General features: G+C 44.7%; 2 protein-coding genes across 5 annotated transcripts in view; one reads left to right on the forward strand and one right to left on the reverse strand.

Moving 5' to 3' along the window:
• LOC142198387 (uncharacterized) overlaps positions 1-25,848 on the forward strand; it is a 297,722-nt gene that overhangs the window by 120,410 nt on the left and 151,464 nt on the right. The gene's annotated exons all lie outside the window — the stretch shown is intronic.
• LOC142198419 (uncharacterized) overlaps positions 1-25,848 on the reverse strand; it is a 76,591-nt gene that overhangs the window by 14,351 nt on the left and 36,392 nt on the right. For 3 of the 4 annotated variants that reach the window (XM_075269455.1, XM_075269457.1, XM_075269458.1), the window contains 2 exons: positions 7,903-7,981; positions 7,452-7,583 (listed from right to left, as the gene is read on the reverse strand). In XM_075269455.1, coding sequence (XP_075125556.1) covers positions 7,452-7,583; positions 7,903-7,981 — 211 coding nt within the window. Of the gene's footprint in view, positions 1-1,424; positions 2,418-7,451; positions 7,584-7,902; positions 7,982-25,848 lie in introns of those variants that run through there. The other variant, XM_075269456.1, reaches the window with a different exon arrangement.

A 25,848-nucleotide genomic window follows, 5' to 3' on the forward strand; every position in this document is an offset into this window, starting at 1 on the left:
CTTAGCATTCTTTTTAAAGAGGAGATTCTCATCTTTAAAATGAATCTTAAAGCATCAAGATATGTTCATGCAGTCCAGAGATATCTGCAGCAGTATGGAGGACATAGACGTAGAGACGACATCCTAGGCAAGAAAAGGTTAATGTTCCAAACCAAGCTCTTTTTGGGCAGCATGGTGCAATTAGAATCACTGTGGCGCTCTCCTTCTGGATCTTCTGTAGTGTTCTTGGCAGAAGATAAAATGGAAAAAAAACATAAGCAAGGTGAAAATTCCCACTGTGAGCTCGAGACTCTCTCCCTAGACAATTGTCCTTGAACTCTTTTCCCCAGATCTTGAGGGCAGAGCCACCACTGAAGTTTTTACTGAATTTGAAATGAGAATATTCTTGTCTAGAGACAGAAATGATCTGTTCCATTGGGGCAAAATTACTGATTGAAGGTCTCTTGAATGTACCTGAGCCCAGGCTACACGTTGTAGACAAGATGTTAGAGACTGTAGAACACACATTGTTAGTCTCACCAAGACTTGTCGGAGACTTTATTGTCTAGCGGGAGGAAATATCCTTCTGTCTTTAGAAGACCGCCGTTTCTGCCATTATTTTTGTAAAAGTTCCTGGGATCAGAAGAGATGCCGATTGTTAGGGCATTGAATTTGTGGTGGAGAATCTCATGATCCTGGCGGATGGCAAACCTTATATACGGGATGGACTGATACATGGTAATTTGCATCCTAGAAATCCAAAGTGGCCATCATTACATTTTTTCCTATGGATGGAATAGTTGATTTTATGGAATCGATTCTGAATTTATGACAGGTTACATACTTGTTTAAACCTTCACACCAGGCTCTCCCCTCTGTAATGGATGAACATGAGGCCAGGTTGGCTGATCTGCAGCACTGGTCCTAAGAGACGTTAAAGGGATCCTATCTTTCAGACACTTTTTTTTCCTGAGTAACATGTCGGAATAGCCTTAAGAAAGGCTATTCTTCTCCTACCTTTCGTTGTCTTCTCCCTGCCGCCGTTCCGTAGGAATCCCGTTTTTTTTGTCGGTATTCAAATTAGCTCTCTCGCAGCACTGCGGGCGGGCCTCAGCGCTCAAACAGCACTGGGGGTGTCTCCAATGCTGTGAGAGAACTCTCTCCAGCGCCGCCTCCATCTTTGTCAGCAGTGTCCTCTTCATCCTTTTCATCCGGCGGTGGCTTGTAACTTCTAAGCCTTTGGCATCGGGCAGAGCAGACTGTGCATGCCCACAGGCCATGACAAAATGGCCGCTTACAATACGCCCCTTTGACACAAGGAAAGGTAACACCAACTTGTCAATTTATTCATTTCCAGTAGAAATAACAGAGGAATGGTCAGAGTACAGCTATAAAAAAGATTCTCCAGAATTGTGATTAGTATTTACTAGAAGAGACAGATCAGGAGAGCGGACAGGTCAGAAGAGCGGCCAGATCAAGAGAGCGGACAGGTCAAGAGAGCGGACAGGTCAGGAGAGCGGACAGGTCAGGAGAGCGGACAGGTCAGGAGAACGGACAGATCAGGAGAGCGGCCAGATCCTCTGTAATAACTGGGAGTGTCCTGATGTGTTGTTTTTGCTCTTATGGCATTTCACAAATTCTTAACATGAATATGGTTTCTTCTTGGTGTGAATTCTCAGAGAAGATTTAGAATCTGATTTCCTTGTTAAACATTTTTTCTCTCGCGTGAATTTTCTCATGATTAACAAGATGTGATTTACGTGAAAAACATTTCCCACATTCTGAACATAAATATGGCTTCTCCCCCGTGTGAATTGTGGAATGTCTAATAAGACGTGATTTCTTTGAAAAACATTTGCCACATTCTGAACATGAATATGGCTTCTCTCCTGTGTGAATTCTCTCATGTATAACAAGATGTGATTTTTTAGCAAAACATTTCCCACATTCTGAACATGAATATGGCTTCTCTCCCGTGTGACTTCTCTTATGTATAACAAGATTTGACTTATTTGTAAAACATTTCCCACATTCTACACATGAATATGGCTTCTCTCCTGTGTGAATTCTCTCATGTTTAGAAAGATGTGATTTCTGTGTAAAACATTTTCCACATTCTGAACATGGATATGGCCTCTCTCCTGTGTGAATTCGTCTGTGTATATAGAAATTTGCTCTTTGTGTAAACCCTTTTCCACAATCCTCACACTGAAACCTTTTCCCCCCATTCTGGCTGGTACTTGTGGTCACAATCTGTGATGGGTCAGAAGGTTCCTCATGATTCGGGGGATTATATGATGGATCTGTACTGTGACGTCCTGGATGTACATGAGGGGTAATGAGGTTTTCTCCTGAGGAGCGCTCCATCATATCGTTGTCTTCTCCTTTATCACTTACTGATAACATGGTGTTTCCCTCAGAGATTGCACTGGGATTTCCTGTAGGAGTAAAAATGCAATTCATGATTTTTTTTTTTTTAGACAATTTCGAACACACACAGAGTTTTTGATGTAGGTTTTGAGATCAAGCCAGAAGTGGATCCAGCAAGTCGGAGAAGTAAAAAGACTATGTTCACATCTGTGTTGGAGATTCTATTAGAAGCCTCCATTGCAGACTCTGTATAAGGCTCTGTGTATATGGCCATGTGCTCAGTCAGTGTGATAGTTGTGGTTATAACCGCGGACACACTGATCTATTATATTCTATGGCCTCGTACATACACCCATGTATTATCACAGGTCTAAATAGTGGGCCATGGACCTGGGGCAAAATTCAGCACAGGTGAGATTCCTGTCTATCTCAATGCTGGAAATTCATGTAGCCTAAAATCTCAGACAAAAAAGTCCTGTACAATGACGGACAACATAGCAGATGTCCAACAGTCCTCAGTATAGTCATTTCACCATATGATGGATCTCCATATTTCTGTACCGAAACCAAGGCCTGTCTGGATTCCAGCCTATACTCTGCCCATATACACTACTCATATGAAATAATAACTTTCTCCTTCACACTTTGCTCCATTTGCAGCAGTTCCGGCCTTGATGACCTTTGGCCTTCTCACTGGTAATTTGCTGAGGTCATCTGAAGACATTCCCCCCACCATGCTTCCAGAATCCAAAACCGCAACTTGGATTGGTTTGATGGGCACTTTTTGCATACCATACGGTCACGTTGCACCCACAACAGCTCAATGTGGCGGAGATCTGGTGACTGTTCCGGCCCTTCTATTACAGATAGAATACCAGCTGCCACTTCTCTCCTAAATATTGTACTTCTTGTATAATTCGGAGGCGGTTTTGGGTCATTGTCCTGTTGTAGGATGAAATTGGCTCCAATCAGGTACCCCGCAAAGGGTATGGAATGGCGGTGCACAATGGAGTGATAGCCTTCCTTATTCCCAATCCCTTTTACCTTGTACAAATCTCCCCCTTTATCAGCCCAACCCATTCCCTCCACCATTGGCCGATGGCCTCAGGCTCTTCCAGCATCTTTTCAGTTCTTCTGCGTGGCCCAAACACCTCAGACTTCAATTTGTCTGTCCATAAAAGATTTTCTTCCAATCTTCCTCTGTCCAATGTCTGTGTCTTTTGCCCATATTAAGCTTTCCCTTTATTAGTCAGTCTCAGATTTGGCATTTTTTTTGCCCCTCTGCCCTGAAGGACGGCACCCCGAAGTCGCCTCCTCCCTGTAGATGCTGACACTGGGGTTCTGCGGGTCCTATGTAATGAAGCTGCCAGTTGAGGACCTGTGAGGAGACGATTTCTCAGACTAGAGACTGTAATGTCCTTGTCTTGTTGCTCAGTTGTGCGGCGCGGCCTCGCACTTCTCTTCCTACTCTGGTTAGAGCCTGTTTGTCCTTGGTAGGGAGTAGTGCACACCATTGTAGGAGATCTTCAATTTCTTGGCAATTTCTCACATGGAATAGCCTTCATTTCTAAGAAGAAGAATAGACTGTCGCGTGTCACATGAAAGTTCTCTTTTACTGGCCATTTAATGGAAACCACAAATGTAATGCTGCAGATTGTCCGGTCAGTTTTATGGCTTCTCTAAGAAGCAGAATGTTCTCGGCTGTGCTAATAGACTTGTACAAGGTTCTCTAACCATCCATTACCTTCTTACACAGTCACCAAACACCATGGACCACTAGAGCCCTGGAGTGATGGCTGCTGGGAATGGGCAGATATACCGCCATGTAGATATTGTATAACCAGACGTCATTGACCCCAGTAACAATGTATAGAGGGGAGGCCTGAGTCATTGACTCCAGTAACAATGTATAGAGGGGAGGTCTGAGTCACTGACCCCAGTAACAATGTATAGAGGGGAGGTCTGAGTCACTGACCCCAGTAACAATGTAGAGAGGGGAGGTCTGAGTCACTGACCCCAGCAACAATGTATAGAGGGGAGGTCTGAGTCATTGATCCCAGTAACAATGTATAGAGGGGAGGTCTGAGTCATTGACCCCAGTAACAATGTATAGAGGGGAGGTCTGAGTCATTGACCCCAGTAACAATGTAGAGAGGGGAGGTCTGAGTCACTGACCCCAGTAACAATGTATAGAGGGGAGGTCTGAGTCATTGATCCCAGTAACATTGTATAGGGGGGAGGTCTGAGTCACTGACCCCAGTAACAATGTATAGAGGGGAGGTCTGAGTCATTGACCCCAGTAACAATGTATAGGGGGGAGGTCTGAGTCATTGACCCCAGTAACAATGTATAGAGGGGAGGTCTGAGTCACTGACCCCAGTAACAATGTATAGGGGGGAGGTCTGAGTCATTGACCCCAGTAACAATGTAGAGAGGGGAGGTTTTTTTTTAAATGTAGATTGTGAGCCCCACATAGAGATATACCCACATAGAGCTCACAATGCACATTTTTCCCTATCAGTATGTCTTTGGAATATGGGATGGAAATCCATGCAAACATGGGGAGAACATACAAACTCTTTGTAGATGGTTTTATGCCCTTGGCGGGATTTGAACACCAGGACTCCAGCGCTGCAAGGCTGCAGTGCTAACCACTGAGCCACCGTGTAGCCCCACAATGTATAGTATTTCTGACCCATTTACTGGTATCTGCACTGGAAACAAGTAACTGGGCTTTTCTTTAAAAAAATAAGGAGATTTCTAAGTGACCCGAAACTTCTGAACGCTATTGTATATGGTCCTTCACCTACTGGTTGTCACTTTAATACAACTGTAAGTCTACGGAGACATCTGACAATTTTTTTTTTCATTATTACCTTCTACTCAGTTTCGTATAAAACTATTTTTCCAATAGATCTTTAATAAATGTTTTGCCCCCTGCAGCCCCGAGCGCTCACGTATATGCCAGGCTGCTCTGTCCTGTTCAGAGATAAATCTGTCAGAGAAGTCGTCGGATGGCTCAGTCTGCAGCCTCAGTGATCTATATCTATAACCGTCACTGTTGTAACCACATCTATCTCACAGCAGGATACGGAGTATACCTGGGACTTCTGGTACTTTAGTGCTCGGCAGTAATACACAAGTCCATCACCCATCCCCCCATTACTCCTGTAGGTATATTGAGTCCCATAAAACCAATTCTCCGCATATAAACAACTACAAAAGATGTTGAAAGAAAGGAACTTATATCATCGCGGCCACCGAGACCCGACAGGCCCAACGTCTGAGGTGTCAAAATCCACTCTGCACTCCGTCTTCATAGGACATTATATGTCAGGACCTAAGTCATTTGTAAAGTTTGTGTGTTTTCTTGTGGGGTTTGGTTGGGGATTCGCGCCGGTGTATTGGGGCTCTTTGGTTGTTTTCTTGCCACTGTGCTATATATTTGGGTGTTGGGTGTTTGCCTTTGGTGTACACTTGAGGTCTCTTTGATAAAAGCCTCAGGTGTTGGGCATACTCATCAGCCTATCGGATTGCTCCGGGGCCTGTATAGGGCTGGCTTCTGACTTTGCCACTTTTCATTGTGACCATCCTGAATTCGGGGCTCAGTTAGGAGAAGTATTTGTGGAAGTTACAGCTGATTTGGAAGTGGTGTGAGTGTTGCCTTGTGAGTCTGGTTTTCCGTCAACACTTCTACTCAAACCCTGTCCTCCATTTTCTGGTTTCCTGACACTGTCTGGGTATTAGTGAGGTTTTGTTTTGGGTTCCAGGTTTATTTTGCCCCTGTCCTGTGATACCCTTTCCTCACTACCCCACTCTTCCTCTCCTCATACTCCTGTTGTGTCTTTATGTTGTGCTGCGTGGTTGTTTTCCAGCACGGCCCGTCCTAGTTGTTTCTGTTTGCAGCTGCACCTTGGTTTCGTTAGGGGTGACCACCTTTAGTATCCCCAGTCCCAAGCCTCTTTTGGCTCTCTCCCTATCTATCCGTTAGGTCTTCGTGTTTAGAGAGCCAGAAGTTGTCGGGGCCAAGCTTAGCTTGGGAACAGCCGACCAACACCCTCAGGCAGGGCCCAGTCAGCTGTTGTAGCACCAGGGAGAGTTTCCTACCCCATTCCCATAGAGTTGCATGCAGCATTCTATATCCTGTTCCGTGGGCATAAACACAATCGTGACATTATGTCTCCTCCTCCTATAGGGATACCCACATATATGACACCAACAAAAGTGAGAGACTTGGGATCCCCTTCATGGATAGATCACATAGGATTCCTCCATCATGGACAACCATTCCCTAAATGTTCCCTAAACCGCACGGACATGTGTGGAATAGTTTCCTGATATGAGATGTGTTACAGGACAGAATATCACACACACAACACAACGTACAGGAAATAAATTCTGTCCCATTCTGGACATCTCCAGCGATCTGCAACACCCTCATGTAACAGCTCCTTACACTACCGGCGCCCACCATAGCGCCCTCTCGCTTTATATCTAAACCAATCCCTTGCCCAATCTGAACATTCGACAAATGGTCTCAGAAATTCCACCATCTCTTGGACAGGACAATAGGTTTGTGTGATGTCCCCTCTGGTAACCCCGGCTCAGCCTCAATATTGTGCCAAATGCTATGAATCGCAACCCGAACAGCAGAGGATATTGCCCCATATCGGAACAAGAGAACAAACCTTCTCTACGTTCTCATTCTCGGCTGTCTCTTGTCCTTCTGTCCAGCGACATCTTTGGATATTCTCGCTCTATCAGACTATCTTGAGGCCCAACAGTCTGCATCAAATACTGAGCACCATCACTAGTAATCCTCCGCAAACGGGGAAAGTGCCCACACGGTAACAAACCCTTCACATGTGGCGGATGGGAACTTCTAAGATGTAGCAAGGAATTTGTTGCAGTCGTTTTGCTGCAACAATTAAAATATTATCAAAGAATAATGCTTCTTTCTCCACTGTTTTAGTTTCTTTTTCTGCCCTCCAATTTGTCCATTCACAGCTCCCTCAGCTCTAGCCCCACCCCTCACCTTTTCCTAAGCAGGAACCGACCTGAAGAAACCTGTGACTTCTCCTTCTCCATCCATGACCCCGTACCTGTGGTAACACCTCCTGGAATCTCCTCCTCCACTTCCCTCTTACACAGGTGATGGCCCCTCATCCTCTCTTCTTCAGCCTCCCCTTTAATATCAGTCACATCTTCTCCCTGATTTCTGGCAATGGCTCCATCTGTAGGAAACACACAGTGATGGGATAGATTGCCATGTGATGAGGAGATGATGGGAGTAGTAGTATATAGAGCAGGGGTCCTCAAACTTTTTAAACAGTGGTCCGGAGGCAGAGCAGGTTGCACAGACATCGGGAGCAGTGCCCTCCAATAGGTAAAGTGAAGTGCGCTCCATGGCCTGGCCCGAGCTCCCCAGGAGCTTCATTATAAATGCACGCCGTTGTCGGCGGGGCCAGACAGAAGTGCTTGGTGGGCCGCATGTGGCCCACGGGTCGCAGTTTGAGGACCCCTGATCTAGAGGATAAAGTCTCCGCTCCTTACACTGCTGATCAGTCCAGTAATCCGTCTCCTCTTCTGCTTCTTCTTTAACCACAACCTTAATATCCATCAGATCTTCACCCTAAACAGGGAAGAAACAACATTCACTTCTTTAGCGCCATCTACCTGCTGACTGTCTGGTACATGTATGAGTACAGGAGCGGCGATCTCCACCCCCTATATACATGTACCCCAGGACTCAGCAGCGCCATCTACCTGCTGACTGTCTGGTACATGTATGAGTACAGGAGCGGCGAGCTCCACCCCCTATATAGATGTGCCCCAGGACTCAGCAGCGCCATCTACCTGCTGACTGTCTGGTACATGTATGAGGGCAGGAGCTCCACCCCCTATATAGATGTACCCCAGGACTCAGCAGTGCCATCTACCTGCTGACTGTCTGGTACATGTATGAGTGCAGGAGCGGCGAGCTCCACCCCCTATATAGATGTGCCCCAGGACTCAGCAGCGCCATCTACCTGCTGACTGTCTGGGACATGTATGAGTGCAGGAGCTCCACCCCCTATATAGATGTGCCCCAGGACTCAGCAGCGCCATCTACCTGCTGACTGTCTGGTACATGTATGAGTGCAGGAGCGAAGCGCTCCACCCCCTATATAGATGTACCCCAGGACTCAGCAGCGCCATCTACCTGCTGACTGTCTGGTACATGTATGAGGGCAGGAGCTCCACCCCCTATATAGATGTACCCCAGGACTCAGCAGTGCCATCTACCTGCTGACTGTCTGGTACATGTATGAGTACAGGAGCGGCGAGCTCCACCCCCTATATAGATGTGCCCCAGGACTCAGCAGCGCCATCTACCTGCTGACTGTCTAGTACATTCTCCTTCGGGCAGTCCTGGGAATACAGAGGACTCAGGGGACATCTCTCGGGGGGATTTCTCGTGCTGGATCCATCTGTGGAGACACAAACACACAGTGACGGAATCCATAAGCTGCTGGAGATCTGTCTGTACATCAGACACTTCTAGGGTGACTTATGGGGTGACCCTAATAAGTTTCTGCTACACCCCAAGATAATCCATGTCTTTTCCACAACTCCAGTCTGAGGGCGCCAATGGGTTGAAATTGGGACTAATAATCAGATTCCTATACAGACAGTATAATTAGTTCAGTGTAACCTCAGACTAGAACGCTGCAGGTATTTCTCGTCTCCTCGTCCTTACTGACTTGACCCTTTGCCGTCTCTGTGACTTCCCTGCAGACTACACTGTATGACATCAGTAATAATTGGACACTTCTGTACTGCACAAGGCAGCGCTGGCTCGGAGGTCCATGCAGGATTTCCCACAACCACAAAGCACTTCAGGTCATGGATGGAATAGTTATTTATGGCTGGTGGGAGCGCGAAGGTGAAAATGTTCCAGTTTGGGTCTGCGGCTCGGGCAACTTGTCAGAGAATCCTCTATGAAATCTTCACTGCAGCAGAAATAATGTGAGAACATGCGTCAGAAGGTGTGAGCTGACCTCGGATGGAATGGCTGGAGAACATGGAGGGTTCTCGAATGGCCAAGTCAATGCCTGGAGAGATGGATAATGGACCGTACGTGTTCTCCATAGAAGAGTGGAAAAAATGTCTTCTATATAAGTGCCTAGTAGACAGTAAGGCCTCGTTCACACTGGTATATTTAGTCAGTATTTACAAGCCAAAATCAGGAGCATAAACAAAGAAAACCATAATGGAAAGATCTGGACGTCTTCTGGGTTTTGGACCTACTCCTAGTTTTGGCTTGAACAGAAGATGAGATATGGACAGGTCCACATATGATATAGAATATACAGTCTACACGCGGCGTCCTTCCTTATCACTCTGGATTCTCCTGCAGTGTGTGTGTGTGTGGGGGGGGGCAATGTAGGAGTCCAGTAAGAAGACGCGAGGGGCATGGGGACAAGTCATGGCTTTGTGAAGGATCTTCTCTTCTTGTAACTTCTACCCAGGAAAACTGATCAGTATAGAAGGTGCTTCAAGGATCCTTCATGAAGAACAAGAATCCTGGAGTATGTCTGGCTCCAAAGGTTGGAATAGGATTGTGAGCAGTTTGCAACTTGTTAAAACCAGAGAAAACAGACGATTCATTAAGTCTTTATTCACATTCATGGAGGATTAGATACGCGCCTAAGCACACAGTACCACACATCAGAGATTTACTCCAGATTTCCATAGCTACCCAGCCATTTTTATTCACTGCTGTAGATCAGCATTAAAGGGGCAGGGTGCTGTGGATGACACTGTTACACAAGGTCACATACACACAGATTTACTCCAGGTCTCCATAACAACTGATCACAGGTTTTTCACTGATATCCAAACTGACATACACATGACGCTTATGAAAACACACACAAACGACACAAAATACACCAGTGCCAAAAAATTCTTATGGGGCCACTACACAAACAATCAATGAAATTTACCCATGCGAAGCCGCGTCCTCCTGCTATTAATATACAGTGTTGGCCAAAAGTCTTGTCCCCCCCCCCCCCTGCAGTTCTGTCAGATAATCCTCGGTGTCCCCCAGATAATGATTACACAGCACAAACTCTTATATAGTATATAAGTTACACAGGGTATATACAGTATAAGTATCGCCCCCTGCAGTCCTGTCAGATAATCCTCGCTGTCCCCCAGATAATGATTACACAGCACAAACTCTTATATAGTATATAAGTGACACAGGGTATATACAGTATAAGTATCGCCCCCTGCAGTCCTGTCAGATAATCCTCGGTGTCCCCAGATAATGATTACACAGCACAGACTCATATGTAGCATATAAGTGACACAGGGTATATACAGTATAAGTATCGCCCCCTGCAGTCCTGTCAGATAATCCTCGGTGTCCCCAGATAATGATTACACAGCACAGACTCTTATATAGTATATAAGTGACACAGGGTATATACAGTATAAGTATCGCCCCCTGCAGTCCTGTCAGATAATGCTCGCTGTCCCCCAGATAATGATTACACAGCACAGACTCTTATATAGTATATAAGTGACACAGGGTATATACAGTATAAGTATCGCCCCCTGCAGTCCTGTCAGATAATCCTCGGTGTCCCCAGATAATGATTACACAGCACAGACTCATATGTAGCATATAAGTGACACAGGGTATATACAGTATAAGTATCGCCCCCTGCAGTCCTGTCAGATAATCCTCGGTGTCCCCAGATAATGATTACACAGCACAGACTCTTATATAGTATATAAGTGACACAGGGTATATACAGTATAAGTATCGCCCCCTGCAGTCCTGTCAGATAATGCTCGCTGTCCCCCAGATAATGATTACACAGCACAGACTCTTATATAGTATATAAGTGACACAGGGTATATACAGTATAAGTATCGCCCCCTGCAGTCCTGTCAGATAATCCTCGGTGTCCCCCAGATAATGATTACAAGCACAAACTCTTTGGTAATATCTTCAGTTATTTTGCTTGCAATGAAAAAAACACAAAAGACAATGAAAAAAAAGTCACATCATTGATCATTTTACACAAAACTCCAGAACTGGTGTGGACAGAAGTATTGGCGCCCTCAGCCTAATACTTGGTAGCACATCCTTTAGACACAATAACTGCGCACAACCGCTTCCGCTAACCAGCAATGAGTTTCTTACAAGGCTCTGCTGGAATCTTAGACCCTTCTTCTTTGGCTGCTGCTCGCGGTCCCCCCTGAGATGTGAAGGGGGCCTTCTCCAAACTGCCACCAAGAGATCTCTCCCCCTCCCCCACAGGTGTTCTATGGGATTCAGGGCTGGACTCATTGCTGCCACTTTACAAGTCTCCAGGGCTTTCTCTCACCACCATTTTCTAGTGCTGACCTGAAGTGTGTTTTGGGTCCTTGTCCTGCTGGAAGAGCCCTGACCTCTGAGGGAGACCCCGCTTTCTCACACTGGGCCCTACATGATGCTGCACAATGTGTTGGTCGTCTTCAGACTTCATAATGCCATGCACACGGTCAAGCAGTCCAGTGCCAGAGGCAGCAAAGCAACCCCTAACCATCAGGGACCCTCCGCCATGTCTGACTGTAGGGGGCGTCTTCTTCTCTTTGAAGGCCTCTTTTTTTCCTGTAATCTCTATGTTGAGGCCTTCTCCTACTTTTGTCTCCTCTGACTAGAGAACATTCTTCCAGAACGGTTTTGGCTTTCTCAGGTAAGTTTTGGCAAACTCCAGCCTGGCTTCTGTCTGTGGGTAAGAAGTGGGGTCTTCCTGGGTCTCCTCCCATACAGTCCCTTCTCATTCAGACGCTGACGCTGGATAGTACGGGGTGACACTGTTGTATCCTCGGACTGCAGGGCAGCTTGGACTTGTTTGGATGTTAGTCGAGGTTCTTTATCCGCCATCCGCACAATCTTGCGGTGAAATCTCTCGTTAATGTTTCTTTTGCGTCCACATCTAGGGAGGTTAGCCACAGGGCCATGGGCTTTACACTTCTTACTGACACTGTGCACGGTAGACACAGGCACATTCCGGTCTTTGGAGATGGACTTGTAGCCTTGAGATTGCTCAGACTCTTTGGTCTTCTTTCTTTTCTCCATGCTCAATGTGGTCACACAAGGACACAGGACAGAGGTGGAGTCAACTTTAATCCATTTCAACTGGCTGCAAGTGTGATTTAGTTATTGCCACCACCTGTTAGGTGCCTCAGGTAAGTAACAGGTGCTGGTAATTACACAAATTACAGAAGCATCACATGATTTTTCAAACAGTGCCAATACTTTTGTCCACCCCCCTTTTTTATGTTTGTTGTGGAATTATATCCAATTTGGCTTTTTGACAATTCTTTTTGTGGTTTTCCATTGAAGACAAATTAAATGAAGATAAAAATGTCAAGTCTGAGAACATGAATCAAGATTCTTATACTTTATATTGTAGAAATACTAATTTTTCCTTAATGAGGTTGCATGGATCTGAGACAAAGGATCTTGAAGCCCAGAGGGAGCTTGTTTACCCTGCCTCGTGGTGAAGTCTTCAGGTTACAGCAAGGAGGTGTCTGGCTGGACATTGAAGTTTGGAGCCAATGGGAGATGGACAACTCAGGAATGTCAAAGGGGGCAGTAACCCCTCCTTTCTTTGTCTCTAAAGTGTGTGTACTTTCAATAAAGAGTCAGTTGTGCTGAGCTGGGCTAAGGGGCTAGCATGGCTGATTTGATACGGAACTCTGTGTCTGTCTCATTATTAGCGATTTGTGCACAAACAGGCTCATTTAATTTGGACTGACTGATTGATCCATGATATAGTCAATTCGACTACGACAATTTGGTGCCCCATGTGAGGACTACGCAGAAGGAGATCCAGAGAGGCTCTGACCCACACCCGCGTCACCTTAATTGAACCCCGTCATTTTCCGATGAGAGTCCGGAATCTCAGTTGATTACGGTGAGTTTACTTATATTATATATATATGTATCCCCACCTGTGAATCGGGAAGTGATGGATCATAGATTTGGTGTTCAGATGGGTCAGATGTCTGAGGCCCATATGGGACGGGCTTTCTGGACCTCTTTTCTGGTAGGTAATTAGAACTCGGCATTACTGCTTTGTGTCTCATGTGGCTCAATCAGTCAGGGTTCTCAGTAGATGGACTGAATCTGAAAGTTGAGAATGTATATGGTCCATATTTAAGTCAAAAGAGCCTGTCCCTGCGGGACATGAATAACCCCCATGATTTTATTGTGAAGAGTGCTGGCAAGCAGCATGTTACTGGCAATGAAAAGGTTAACAGCACGTGAAGTTGTAGTCAGTCCCAGAGGCGTAGTGAGAGACAATGGAATGTTCACAGCATGGTTTAGAGGCGTGTGCTATAGTAAGAGAGGGATTTTTGGAAGTTGAATGTGAATCCTTGTAAAACCAGTGATAAGTTCAGCTATAAAAGATCTCACTGTATACCACTATTATGATGTTTAGAGGATTATATGTTTAAACTTTGGTTGGGATCTAGTAAAGTAAATTGCAAAAGTATAGTTTAAGAGGTTCTGAACATCTGTGGTGATTATAAAGTGGGGTTTGCTATGAAAATATTCAAAAAGTTGCATGGTGTTCAAAGGAACATGGTTGGGCATACAAAGGGTTAATCTCAGTCAAATGTACTGACTATGTGTATACAGGGATATATCCAAGTATATGATGGTTATGTTATATTCTGTTTGTCTGTTATTGTCATTTAAACTGTTGCATCTGAAAGAAAGGGAAAAAAAAAAAAAAACATGTTAGTGGAAAGTTTTGAATCTCTATAGCATGGGTATGGGAGATCACGCAGGGGAACTGGCCACTCCCCTGTCGTCATCTCCACAATCCACAAGTTGGGGTTTTATCCCAAGTTACAATTTTTGTGCGAGAGTTCAGGGAACAAAGGATATTCTAATTTTCCTTATGTATTTCTGTGTTTATGTATTATTTATGAAGCTTCTTTTGTGTCTATGTCCAATAGTTATGTGTTAAACTTGTGTTGTAACTTTATATTGTGTTCTGTTATGTTAATTATGCTAATCGCATCTTTCTTTGTCTCAGCAGTATATATATATATCCACACCTATACTGTATAAACATTCACTATCCGCCATTAAGGATTTGGTATCATTGTTCCACAATGGAATGCAGGAGGTAGGGTGTCGCCCTGGTGTTTCGACGCCATCTTTGATTTTAACACAGGACCCTCCCAGACGTCCACAGTATACTCTGCTCTGTTACATTCTGTGTTCTTTTGTAATGAACCATGCTTCTATAAATCAGGATTGTTCCCCATTGTAGGATAACGGTTATGAAAATTTAAAAAGGTGTCCCAAGTTTTGAACTTTAAAAAAACAACAAGCAACATTTGTGTGTGTATGCTGATTGATCAAAAGATGTAGCACAGATTATTTTTGTAACGATGTTTTGGTTTTAGAAAGTAAAAAGAGAGGAAATTTATTTTGTTCTATACTAGGTGAATTAGAAGCCACCTCTATGTCTGTTGTGTGATGTTCTTTGTGTGTAATTGTGTTATGTGATCTGGAGACTGATGTGATCCTTTGTTCAGTGTTTCTGCCTTCTCTGCTAACGAGATTGTATGAATGTGTTTCTGTTCCTTTAAGAAGTGTGCCCTGGAGCTTGCTGAATCCTGTAGTCCTACGCACACACTGCAGTCTGGGGAGGGGGGCACAGCCAGCACAGGGGGTCGTAAATCTTGCATTGCAGACTTGAGATAACAGTGGCTGGACAAGCTTAGCTACAGTGCGTTTTTTCTTTATGGTTCCTACAAGTCCTTTCTAACTGGTTAACTATTAGGCCCTGAGTTGTTTCTAAAATGCCCCATCCTGTTTATTGTTGTTTGTAGCTGTTAACAATAGGTTCAAGGGGGGAGTAACTGAAATATATAAGTATTTTCTGCTGACAATATAGAATAGAACAACATGATTATGTGTCACAAGAGATTGTTAGTTATTTGAATTATGAACCTATTGTTAACTTTGACTTTTTGAGTTCTTTGCAGATTTGATGTTTCTTGATTTGGGAAAGATGGTGGATCCTGCATCAGATATGCCACAGTCACCGTATATGAGGTAAACCAAGCGTAAGGAGACCTATTATGGGACTCCACGGGTCTCAGCTGAACTTGAAGCCATCACTTGAACATGGTACAATGTCTGAGGGTAGGTGTTTGATATAGTAGAATTATGGTCCGATCTGGAGGGCAAGAACTTTTTGTGTGATGGAGATTCTGCTGCTGCCCCCACACAGGTGGGTATAGTCAGAAGTTATGGCCACACACCAAGGCTGATAGGAAAGAAAGTAGGATAACATGTGGGCAGACACTGCCATTAGCCCAGCTGCATAAGCCTAGGGGACATGTAACTACAGGGGTCACCCAAACCCTTTTTAGCTCTCTTTTCAGGTTTTACGACACTGATGCACCGAAAATGGTCCAGGAGGAAAGGAGACTTGGAAAGAGGATGTACAAGTCCTGGTGTCCGGTGGTAAGAGAGTATGTACTGAGAACATTGTCCCCACTTATGGCATAAGCAGCTTCTTACTAAGTGTACTGTTTAGGAGAAGCCATGTGTGACCTGGTGAGCGGAGGATGGGCAGCTGCAGGATCTAACATCACTATAGTCAGATATATATGTAATCCCATATGGCATGCGTTAGGCTAAAGAGTCAGGCCTGAAGCCCTTGTACCTGTTCCAGGGATTGCAGGTTAACTATATACAGTTACTAAAGGTGAGATGGTATGAGTACATGCTTGTGTGTAGTTGTTTCTCTTCAGGATGGTCTGGGCATATCTGGTGAAGAAAATCACCACAAACGAGACTGCAGATAGACGACTACTGAAAGATGTAGTGTGAGTAGTATCCCCGAGAGCATCAAAGTGCTAATGAAACTTACCATACGGGTAATAAGGAAAATACTATGCTATATTATGGGTATATAGTAAGTGTTTCACACCCCTATGCAGTTCCCAGAGTATTGGAAAGTATTTGTTCCATGTATTTGTTTTCTCTGTAAGGTACATTACTCCTCGTGGTGAAGTCTTCAGGTTACAGCAAGGAGGTGTCTGGCTGGACATTGAAGTTTGGAGCCAATGGGAGATGGACAACTCAGGAATGTCAAAGGGGGCAGTAACCCCTCCTTTCTTTGTCTCTAAAGTGTGTGTACTTTCAATAAAGAGTCAGTTGTGCTGAGCTGGGCTAAGGAGCTAGCATGGCTGATTTGATACGGAACTCTGTGTCTGTCTCATTATTAGCGATTTATGCACAAACATGCTCATTTAATTTGGACTGACTGATTGATCCATGATATAGTCAATTCGACTACGACAAAAATACCAAAGAATTTGTGACTGCAATCATTATCTGGAAGAAACGGAGTATTATCTGACAGAATTGCAGGGGGGCCAATACTTTTAGCCAACACTGTATATAGCTATACATCTTACCATGTGATGTTCGGGGGGGCGGGGGTCTGTATATAATATATATATCTCCTCTTACCATGTGATGTCCGGGGGGGGCCGGGGGTCTGTATATAATATATATATCTCCTCTTACCATGTGATGTCCGGGGGGGGGGGGTCTGTATATAATATATATATCTGTCCTTACCATGTGATGTCCGGGGGGGCCGGGGGTCTGTATATAATATATATATCTCCTCTTACCATGTGATGTCCGGGGGGCCGGGGGTCTGTATATAATATATATATCTCCTCTTACCATGTGATGTGCGGGGGGGCCGGGGGTCTGTATATAATATATATATCTCCTCTTACCATGTGATGTCCGGGGGGGCCGGGGGTCTGTATATAATATATATATCTCCTCTTACCATGTGATGTCCGGGGGGCCGGGGGTCTGTATATAATATATATATCTCCTCTTACCATGTGATGTCCGGGGGGGCCGGGGGTCTGTATATAATATATATATCTCCTCTTACCATGTGATGTCCGGGGGGGGCCGGGGGTCTGTATATAATATATATATCTCCTCTTACCATGTGATGTCCGGGGGGGCCGGGGGTCTGTATATAATATATATATCTCCTCTTACCATGTGATGTCCGGGGGGACCGGGGGTCTGTATATAATATATATATCTCCTCTTACCATGTGATGTCCGGGGGGCCGGGGGTCTGTATATAATATATATATCTCCTCTTACCATGTGATGTCCGGGGGGGCCGGGGGTCTGTATATAATATATATATCTCCTCTTACCATGTGATGTCCGGGGGGGCCGGGGGTCTGTATATAATATATATATCTCCTCTTACCATGTGATGTCCGGGGGGGCCGGGGGTCTGTATATAATATATATATCTCCTCTTACCATGTGATGTCCGGGGGGGCCGGGGGTCCTCCATCATCACCTCCTTGTACCGATCCTCGTGTCCTTCTAAATACTCCCACTCCTCCATGGAGAAATAGACAGCGACATCCTGACACCTTATAGGAACCTGACAACACAATGATACAGTCATCACCCCTCCCCCTCCAGTGCTGTTAGGGTGAATTCACACTGAGTAAACGCTAGCTTATTCTGAACGTAAAACACGTTCAGAATAAGCGGCGTCTAAAGCAGCTCCATTCATTTCTATGGGAGCGGGGATACGAGCGCTCCCCATAGAAATGAATGGGCTGCTTCTTTCACTCCGTGCAGTCCCATTGAAGTGAATGGGGAGTGCCAGCGTGTACGCTCCGGCATGAGCAGAGCTTGCCGTATACGCCGGCACTCCCCATTCACTTCAATGGGACTGCACGGAGTGAAAGAAGCAGCCCATTCATTTCTCTGGGGAGCGCTCGTATCCCCGCTCCCATAGAGATGAATGGAGCTGCTTTAGACGCCGCTTATTCTGAACGTGTTTTACGTTCAGAATAAGCTAGCGTTTACTCAGTGTGAATGCACCCTTACTGGAGAATTTCCCAGCATTCCCAGCAGTGTCACCTCTCCAGTCAGCAGCTCCAGCATCTTGTTGGTGAGTTCTAGAATCTTCTGCTCATGTATCAGGGAGAGCGGGGGAGGGGGCGTCTTCAGTATAATGTATTCCTGTGTATGGAGAGACAATAGATGATAGAAATGTAGTACAGATACCTCTCCGCTCAGCAGATAGATGATAGAAATGTAGTACAGATACCTCTCCGCTCAGCAGATACATGATAGAAATGTAGTACAGATACCTCTCCGCTCAGCAGGGAGATGATAGAAATGTAGTACAGATACCTCTCCGCTCAGCAGATAGATGATAGAAATGTAGTACAGATACCTCTCCGCTCAGCAGATACATGATAGAAATGTAGTACAGATACCTCTCCGCTCAGCAGATAGATGATAGAAATGTAGTACAGATACCTCTCCGCTCAGCAGATACATGATAGAAATGTAGTACAGATACCTCTCCGCTCAGCAGATACATGATAGAAATGTAGTACAGATACCTCTCCGCTCAGCAGATAGATGATAGAAATGTAGTACAGTTACCTCTCCGCTCAGCAGATAGATGATAGAAATGTAGTACAGATACCTCTCCGCTCAGCAGATACATGATAGAAATGTAGTACAGATACCTCTCCGCTCAGCAGATAGATGATAGAAATGTAGTACAGATACCTCTCCGCTCAGCAGATAGATGATAGAAATGTAGTACAGTTACCTCTCCGCTCAGCAGATAGATGATAGAAATGTAGTACAGATACCTCTCCGCTCAGCAGATAGATGATAGAAATGTAGTACAGATACCTCTCCGCTCAGCAGGGAGATGATAGAAATGTAGTACAGATACCTCTCCGCACAGCAGATACATGATAGAAATGTAGTACAGATACCTCTCCGCTCAGCAGATAGATGATAGAAATGTAGTACAGATACCTCTCCGCTCAGCAGATACATGATAGAAATGTAGTACAGATACCTCTCCGCTCAGCAGATAGATGATAGAAATGTAGTACAGTTACCTCTCCGCTCAGCAGATAGATGATAGAAATGTAGTACAGATACCTCTCCGCTCAGCAGATAGATGATAGAAATGTAGTACAGATACCTCTCCGCTCAGCAGATAGATGATAGAAATGTAGTACAGATACCTCTCCGCTCAGCAGATAGATGATAGAAATGTAGTACAGATACCTCTCCGCTCAGCAGATAGATGATAGAAATGTAGTACAGATACCTCTCCGCTCAGCAGATAGATGATAGAAATGTAGTACAGATACCTCTCCGCTCAGCAGATACATGATAGAAATGTAGTACAGTTACCTCTCCGCTCAGCAGATAGATGATAGAAATGTAGTACAGATACCTCTCCGCTCAGCAGATACATGATAGAAATGTAGTACAGATACCTCTCCGCTCAGCAGATAGATGATAGAAATGTAGTACAGATACCTCTCCGCTCAGCAGATAGATGATAGAAATGTAGTACAGATACCTCTCCGCTCAGCAGGGAGATGATAGAAATGTAGTACAGATACCTCTCCGCACAGCAGATACATGATAGAAATGTAGTACAGATACCTCTCCGCTCAGCAGATAGATGATAGAAATGTAGTACAGATACCTCTCCGCTCAGCAGATACATGATAGAAATGTAGTACAGATACCTCTCCGCTCAGCAGATAGATGATAGAAATGTAGTACAGTTACCTCTCCGCTCAGCAGATAGATGATAGAAATGTAGTACAGATACCTCTCCGCTCAGCAGATACATGATAGAAATGTAGTACAGATACCTCTCCGCTCAGCAGATAGATGATAGAAATGTAGTACAGATACCTCTCCGCTCAGCAGATAGATGATAGAAATGTAGTACAGATACCTCTCCGCTCAGCAGATAGATGATAGAAATGTAGTACAGATACCTCTCCGCTCAGCAGATAGATGATAGAAATGTAGTACAGATACCTCTCCGCTCAGCAGATAGATGATAGAAATGTAGTACAGATACCTCTCCGCTCAGCAGATAGATGATAGAAATGTAGTACAGATACCTCTCCGCTCAGCAGATAGATGATAGAAATGTAGTACAGATACCTCTCCGCTCAGCAGATACATGATAGAAATGTAGTACAGATACCTCTCCGCTCAGCAGATAGATGATAGAAATGTAGTACAGATACCTCTCCGCTCAGCAGGGAGATGATAGAAATGTAGTACAGATACCTCTCCGCTCAGCAGATACATGATAGAAATGTAGTACAGATACCTCTCCGCTCAGCAGATAGATGATAGAAATGTAGTACAGATACCTCTCCGCTCAGCAGATAGATGATAGAAATGTAGTACAGATACCTCTCCGCTCAGCAGATACATGATAGAAATGTAGTACAGATACCTCTCCGCACAGCAGATACATGATAGAAATGTAGTACAGATACCTCTCCGCTCAGCAGATACATGATAGAAATGTAGTACAGATACCTCTCCGCTCAGCAGATAGATGATAGAAATGTAGTACAGATACCTCTCCGCTCAGCAGATAGATGATAGAAATGTAGTACAGATACCTCTCCGCTCAGCAGGGAGATGATAGAAATGTAGTACAGATACCTCTCCGCTCAGCAGATACATGATAGAAATGTAGTACAGATACCTCTCCGCTCAGCAGATAGATGATAGAAATGTAGTACAGATACCTCTCCGCTCAGCAGATAGATGATAGAAATGTAGTACAGTTACCTCTCCGCTCAGCAGATAGATGATAGAAATGTAGTACAGATACCTCTCCGCTCAGCAGATACATGATAGAAATGTAGTACAGATACCTCTCCGCTCAGCAGATAGATGATAGAAATGTAGTACAGATACCTCTCCGCACAGCAGATAGATGATAGAAATGTAGTACAGATACCTCTCCGCTCAGCAGATAGATGATAGAAATGTAGTACAGATACCTCTCCGCTCAGCAGATACATGATAGAAATGTAGTACAGATACCTCTCCGCTCAGCAGATAGATGATAGAAATGTAGTACAGATACCTCTCCGCTCAGCAGATAGATGATAGAAATGTAGTACAGATACCTCTCCGCTCAGCAGATACATGATAGAAATGTAGTACAGATACCTCTCCGCACAGCAGATACATGATAGAAATGTAGTACAGATACCTCTCCGCTCAGCAGATACATGATAGAAATGTAGTACAGATACCTCTCCGCTCAGCAGATAGATGATAGAAATGTAGTACAGATACCTCTCCGCTCAGCAGATAGATGATAGAAATGTAGTACAGATACCTCTCCGCTCAGCAGGGAGATGATAGAAATGTAGTACAGATACCTCTCCGCTCAGCAGATAGATGATAGAAATGTAGTACAGATACCTCTCCGCTCAGCAGATAGATGATAGAAATGTAGTACAGTTACCTCTCCGCTCAGCAGATAGATGATAGAAATGTAGTACAGATACCTCTCCGCTCAGCAGATACATGATAGAAATGTAGTACAGATACCACTCCGCTCAGCAGATACATGATAGAAATGTAGTACAGATACCTCTCCGCTCAGCAGATACATGATAGAAATGTAGTACAGATACCTCTCCGCTCAGCAGATACATGATAGAAATGTAGTACAGATACCTCTCCGCTCAGCAGATAGATGATAGAAATGTAGTACAGATACCTCTCCGCTCAGCAGGGAGATGATAGAAATGTAGTACAGATACCTCTCCGCTCAGCAGATACATGATAGAAATGTAGTACAGATACCTCTCCGCTCAGCAGATACATGATAGAAATGTAGTACAGATACCTCTCCGCTCAGCAGATACATGATAGAAATGTAGTACAGTTACCTCTCCGCTCAGCAGGGAGATGATAGAAATGTAGTACAGATACCTCTCCGCTCAGCAGATAGATGATAGAAATGTAGTACAGATACCTCTCCGCTCAGCAGGGAGATGATAGAAATGTAGTACAGATACCTCTCCGCTCAGCAGATAGATGATAGAAATGTAGTACAGATACCTCTCCGCTCAGCAGATAGATGATAGAAATGTAGTACAGATACCTCTCCGCTCAGCAGATAGATGATAGATGATAGAAATGTAGTACAGATACCTCTCCGCTCAGCAGATACATGATAGAAATGTAGTACAGATACCTCTCCGCTCAGCAGATACATGATAGAAATGTAGTACAGATACCTCTCCGCTCAGCAGATACATGATAGAAATGTAGTACAGTTACCTCTCCGCTCAGCAGGGAGATGATAGAAATGTAGTACAGATACCTCTCCGCTCAGCAGATACATGATAGAACTGTAGTACAGATACCTCTCCGCTCAGCAGATAGATGATAGAAATGTAGTACAGATACCTCTCCGCTCAGCAGATAGATGATAGAAATGTAGTACAGATACCTCTCCGCTCAGCAGATAGATGATAGAAATGTAGTACAGATACCTCTCCGCTCAGCAGATAGATGATAGAAATGTAGTACAGATACCTCTCCGCTCAGCAGGGAGATGATAGAAATGTAGTACAGATACCTCTCCGCTCAGCAGATAGATGATAGAAATGTAGTACAGATACCTCTCTGCTCAGCAGATACATGATAGAAATGTAGTACAGATACCTCTCCGCTCAGCAGATAGATGATAGAAATGTAGTACAGATACCTCTCCGCTCAGCAGATAGATGATAGAAATGTAGTACAGTTACCTCTCCGCTCAGCAGATAGATGATAGAAATGTAGTACAGATACCTCTCCGCTCAGCAGATAGATGATAGAAATGTAGTACAGATACCTCTCCGCTCAGCAGGGAGATGATAGAAATGTAGTACAGATACCTCTCCGCTCAGCAGATAGATGATAGAAATGTAGTACAGATACCTCTCCGCTCAGCAGATACATGATAGAAATGTAGTACAGATACCTCTCCGCTCAGCAGATAGATGATAGAAATGTAGTACAGATACCTCTCCGCTCAGCAGATAGATGATAGAAATGTAGTACAGATACCTCTCCGCTCAGCAGATAGATGATAGAAATGTAGTACAGTTACCTCTCCGCTCAGCAGATAGATGATAGAAATGTAGTACAGATACCTCTCCGCTCAGCAGATAGATGATAGAAATGTAGTACAGTTACCTCTCCGCTCAGCAGATACATGATAGAAATGTAGTACAGATACCTCTCCGCTCAGCAGATAGATGATAGAAATGTAGTACAGTTACCTCTCCGCTCAGCAGATACATGATAGAAATGTAGTACAGATACCTCTCCGCTCAGCAGATAGATGATAGAAATGTAGTACAGATACCTCTCCGCTCAGCAGGGAGATGATAGAAATGTAGTACAGATACCTCTCCGCTCAGCAGATAGATGATAGAGATGTAGTACAGATACCTCTCCGCTCAGCAGGGAGATGATAGAAATGTAGTACAGATACCTCTCCGCTCAGCAGATACATGATAGAAATGTAGTACAGATACCTCTCCGCTCAGCAGATACATGATAGAAATGTAGTACAGATACCTCTCCGCTCAGCAGATAGATGATAGAAATGTAGTACAGATACCTCTCCGCTCAGCAGATAGATGATAGAAATGTAGTACAGATACCTCTCCGCTCAGCAGATAGATGATAGAAATGTAGTACAGTTACCTCTCCGCTCAGCAGATAGATGATAGAAATGTAGTACAGATACCTCTCCGCTCAGCAGATAGATGATAGAAATGTAGTACAGTTACCTCTCCGCTCAGCAGATACATGATAGAAATGTAGTACAGATACCTCTCCGCTCAGCAGATAGATGATAGAAATGTAGTACAGTTACCTCTCCGCTCAGCAGATACATGATAGAAATGTAGTACAGATACCTCTCCGCTCAGCAGATAGATGATAGAAATGTAGTACAGATACCTCTCCGCTCAGCAGGGAGATGATAGAAATGTAGTACAGATACCTCTCCGCTCAGCAGATAGATGATAGAGATGTAGTACAGATACCTCTCCGCTCAGCAGGGAGATGATAGAAATGTAGTACAGATACCTCTCCGCTCAGCAGATAGATGATAGAAATGTAGTACAGATACCTCTCCGCTCAGCAGATACATGATAGAAATGTAGTACAGATACCTCTCCGCTCAGCAGGGAGATGATCTCCAAGGTGAAGTCTAATATTCTTCTGGTGATCTCAGTCCTGTCCTTGTCCATCCTTGGTGGGTCATTCAGGAGAAGGAGCGTCTGGAGGAGAAGAGGAGGAAACTGGATGAGCTGGAGGATCTAGTAGTGCAGGAGAGAGGAGGGGCCCGAAATCCTCCAGGGGCCACATGATATGACCTACATACACCAGCACTGCCTCTGGTTGGGATCCTCATCTCTCTTATAGATTATTCCAGGACTTTCATACTCTATATTAGGATAGGTCATCAGTATAAGATCGGGTAGGGGGTCCATCTTCTGACTAGGGCCACCACCATGGAAGTTCTGGCTGTATTACCATCAGGGGCCCGGTGACAGCTCTAATGTAAATGGGCGCGGGCTCAGCACCAGAAATATCAATCCTGATGATGTGTAGTCTTAGTCTATGTACAGTGGCGTAACTAGGAATGGCGGGGCCCCGTGGCGAACTTTTGACATGGGGCCCCCCCGACACCGAAGATCTCGACCGAGTCCCTCCTATGCATTCCTGCGCGCTCTATTATGTTCCATAGTGGCCCCTGCACACAGTATTATACCCAATAGTGGCCCCTGCACACAGTATTATGTCCCATAGTGGCCCCTGCACACAGTATTATGTCCCATAGTGGCCCCTGCACACAGTATTATGCCCCATAGTGGCCCCTGCACACAGTATTATGTCCCATAGTGGCCCCTGCACACAGTATTATACCCAATAGTGGCCCCTGCACACAGTATTATACCCAATAGTGGCCCCTGCACACAGTATTATGTCCCTTAGTGGCCCCTACAGGACTAAATACTGTCACGTCACCCGCTGACCGCTATACCAGGACAAATTGTGGATAAAAAATCTGGTCCTGTGCATTACAATTTAGTAACTCCATGTGCCTCATATTAATAGCAGTTAACCCCATCATCTCCCTGACATTAACCCCTGTAAGCCTCACCATTAGAGTTACTGATATGTGAGAGACATGGAGGTAATAATAAAGTATCTTCATTATTATTACCCCCATATGTCTCACATATCAGTAACTCTTATGGTGAGGCACACAGGGGTTAATGTGAGGGAGATGATGGGGTTAACTGCTATTAATATGAGGCACATGGAGTTACTAAAACACAAGTAATCCCCCCAAATGCCTGACATTAATAAGTAACCCCAGTACGTACCTGTGTAGCTTTAGTTTCATTTTCCTTCTTCCTTTCTTCCTCCAGTGCAGACGGCAGAAGCTTGGCAGGAATAAGCCCCGCCTCCTCCTCTCATTGGTGGGCAGAGGACAGCAGAGAAAGGGAGGGGGGAGAGAGGGGGAGCGT

The sequence above is a fragment of the Leptodactylus fuscus genome, chromosome 3 (genome assembly GCF_031893055.1).
Source record: "Leptodactylus fuscus isolate aLepFus1 chromosome 3, aLepFus1.hap2, whole genome shotgun sequence".
Classification (NCBI taxonomy): Eukaryota; Metazoa; Chordata; class Amphibia; order Anura; family Leptodactylidae; genus Leptodactylus; species Leptodactylus fuscus.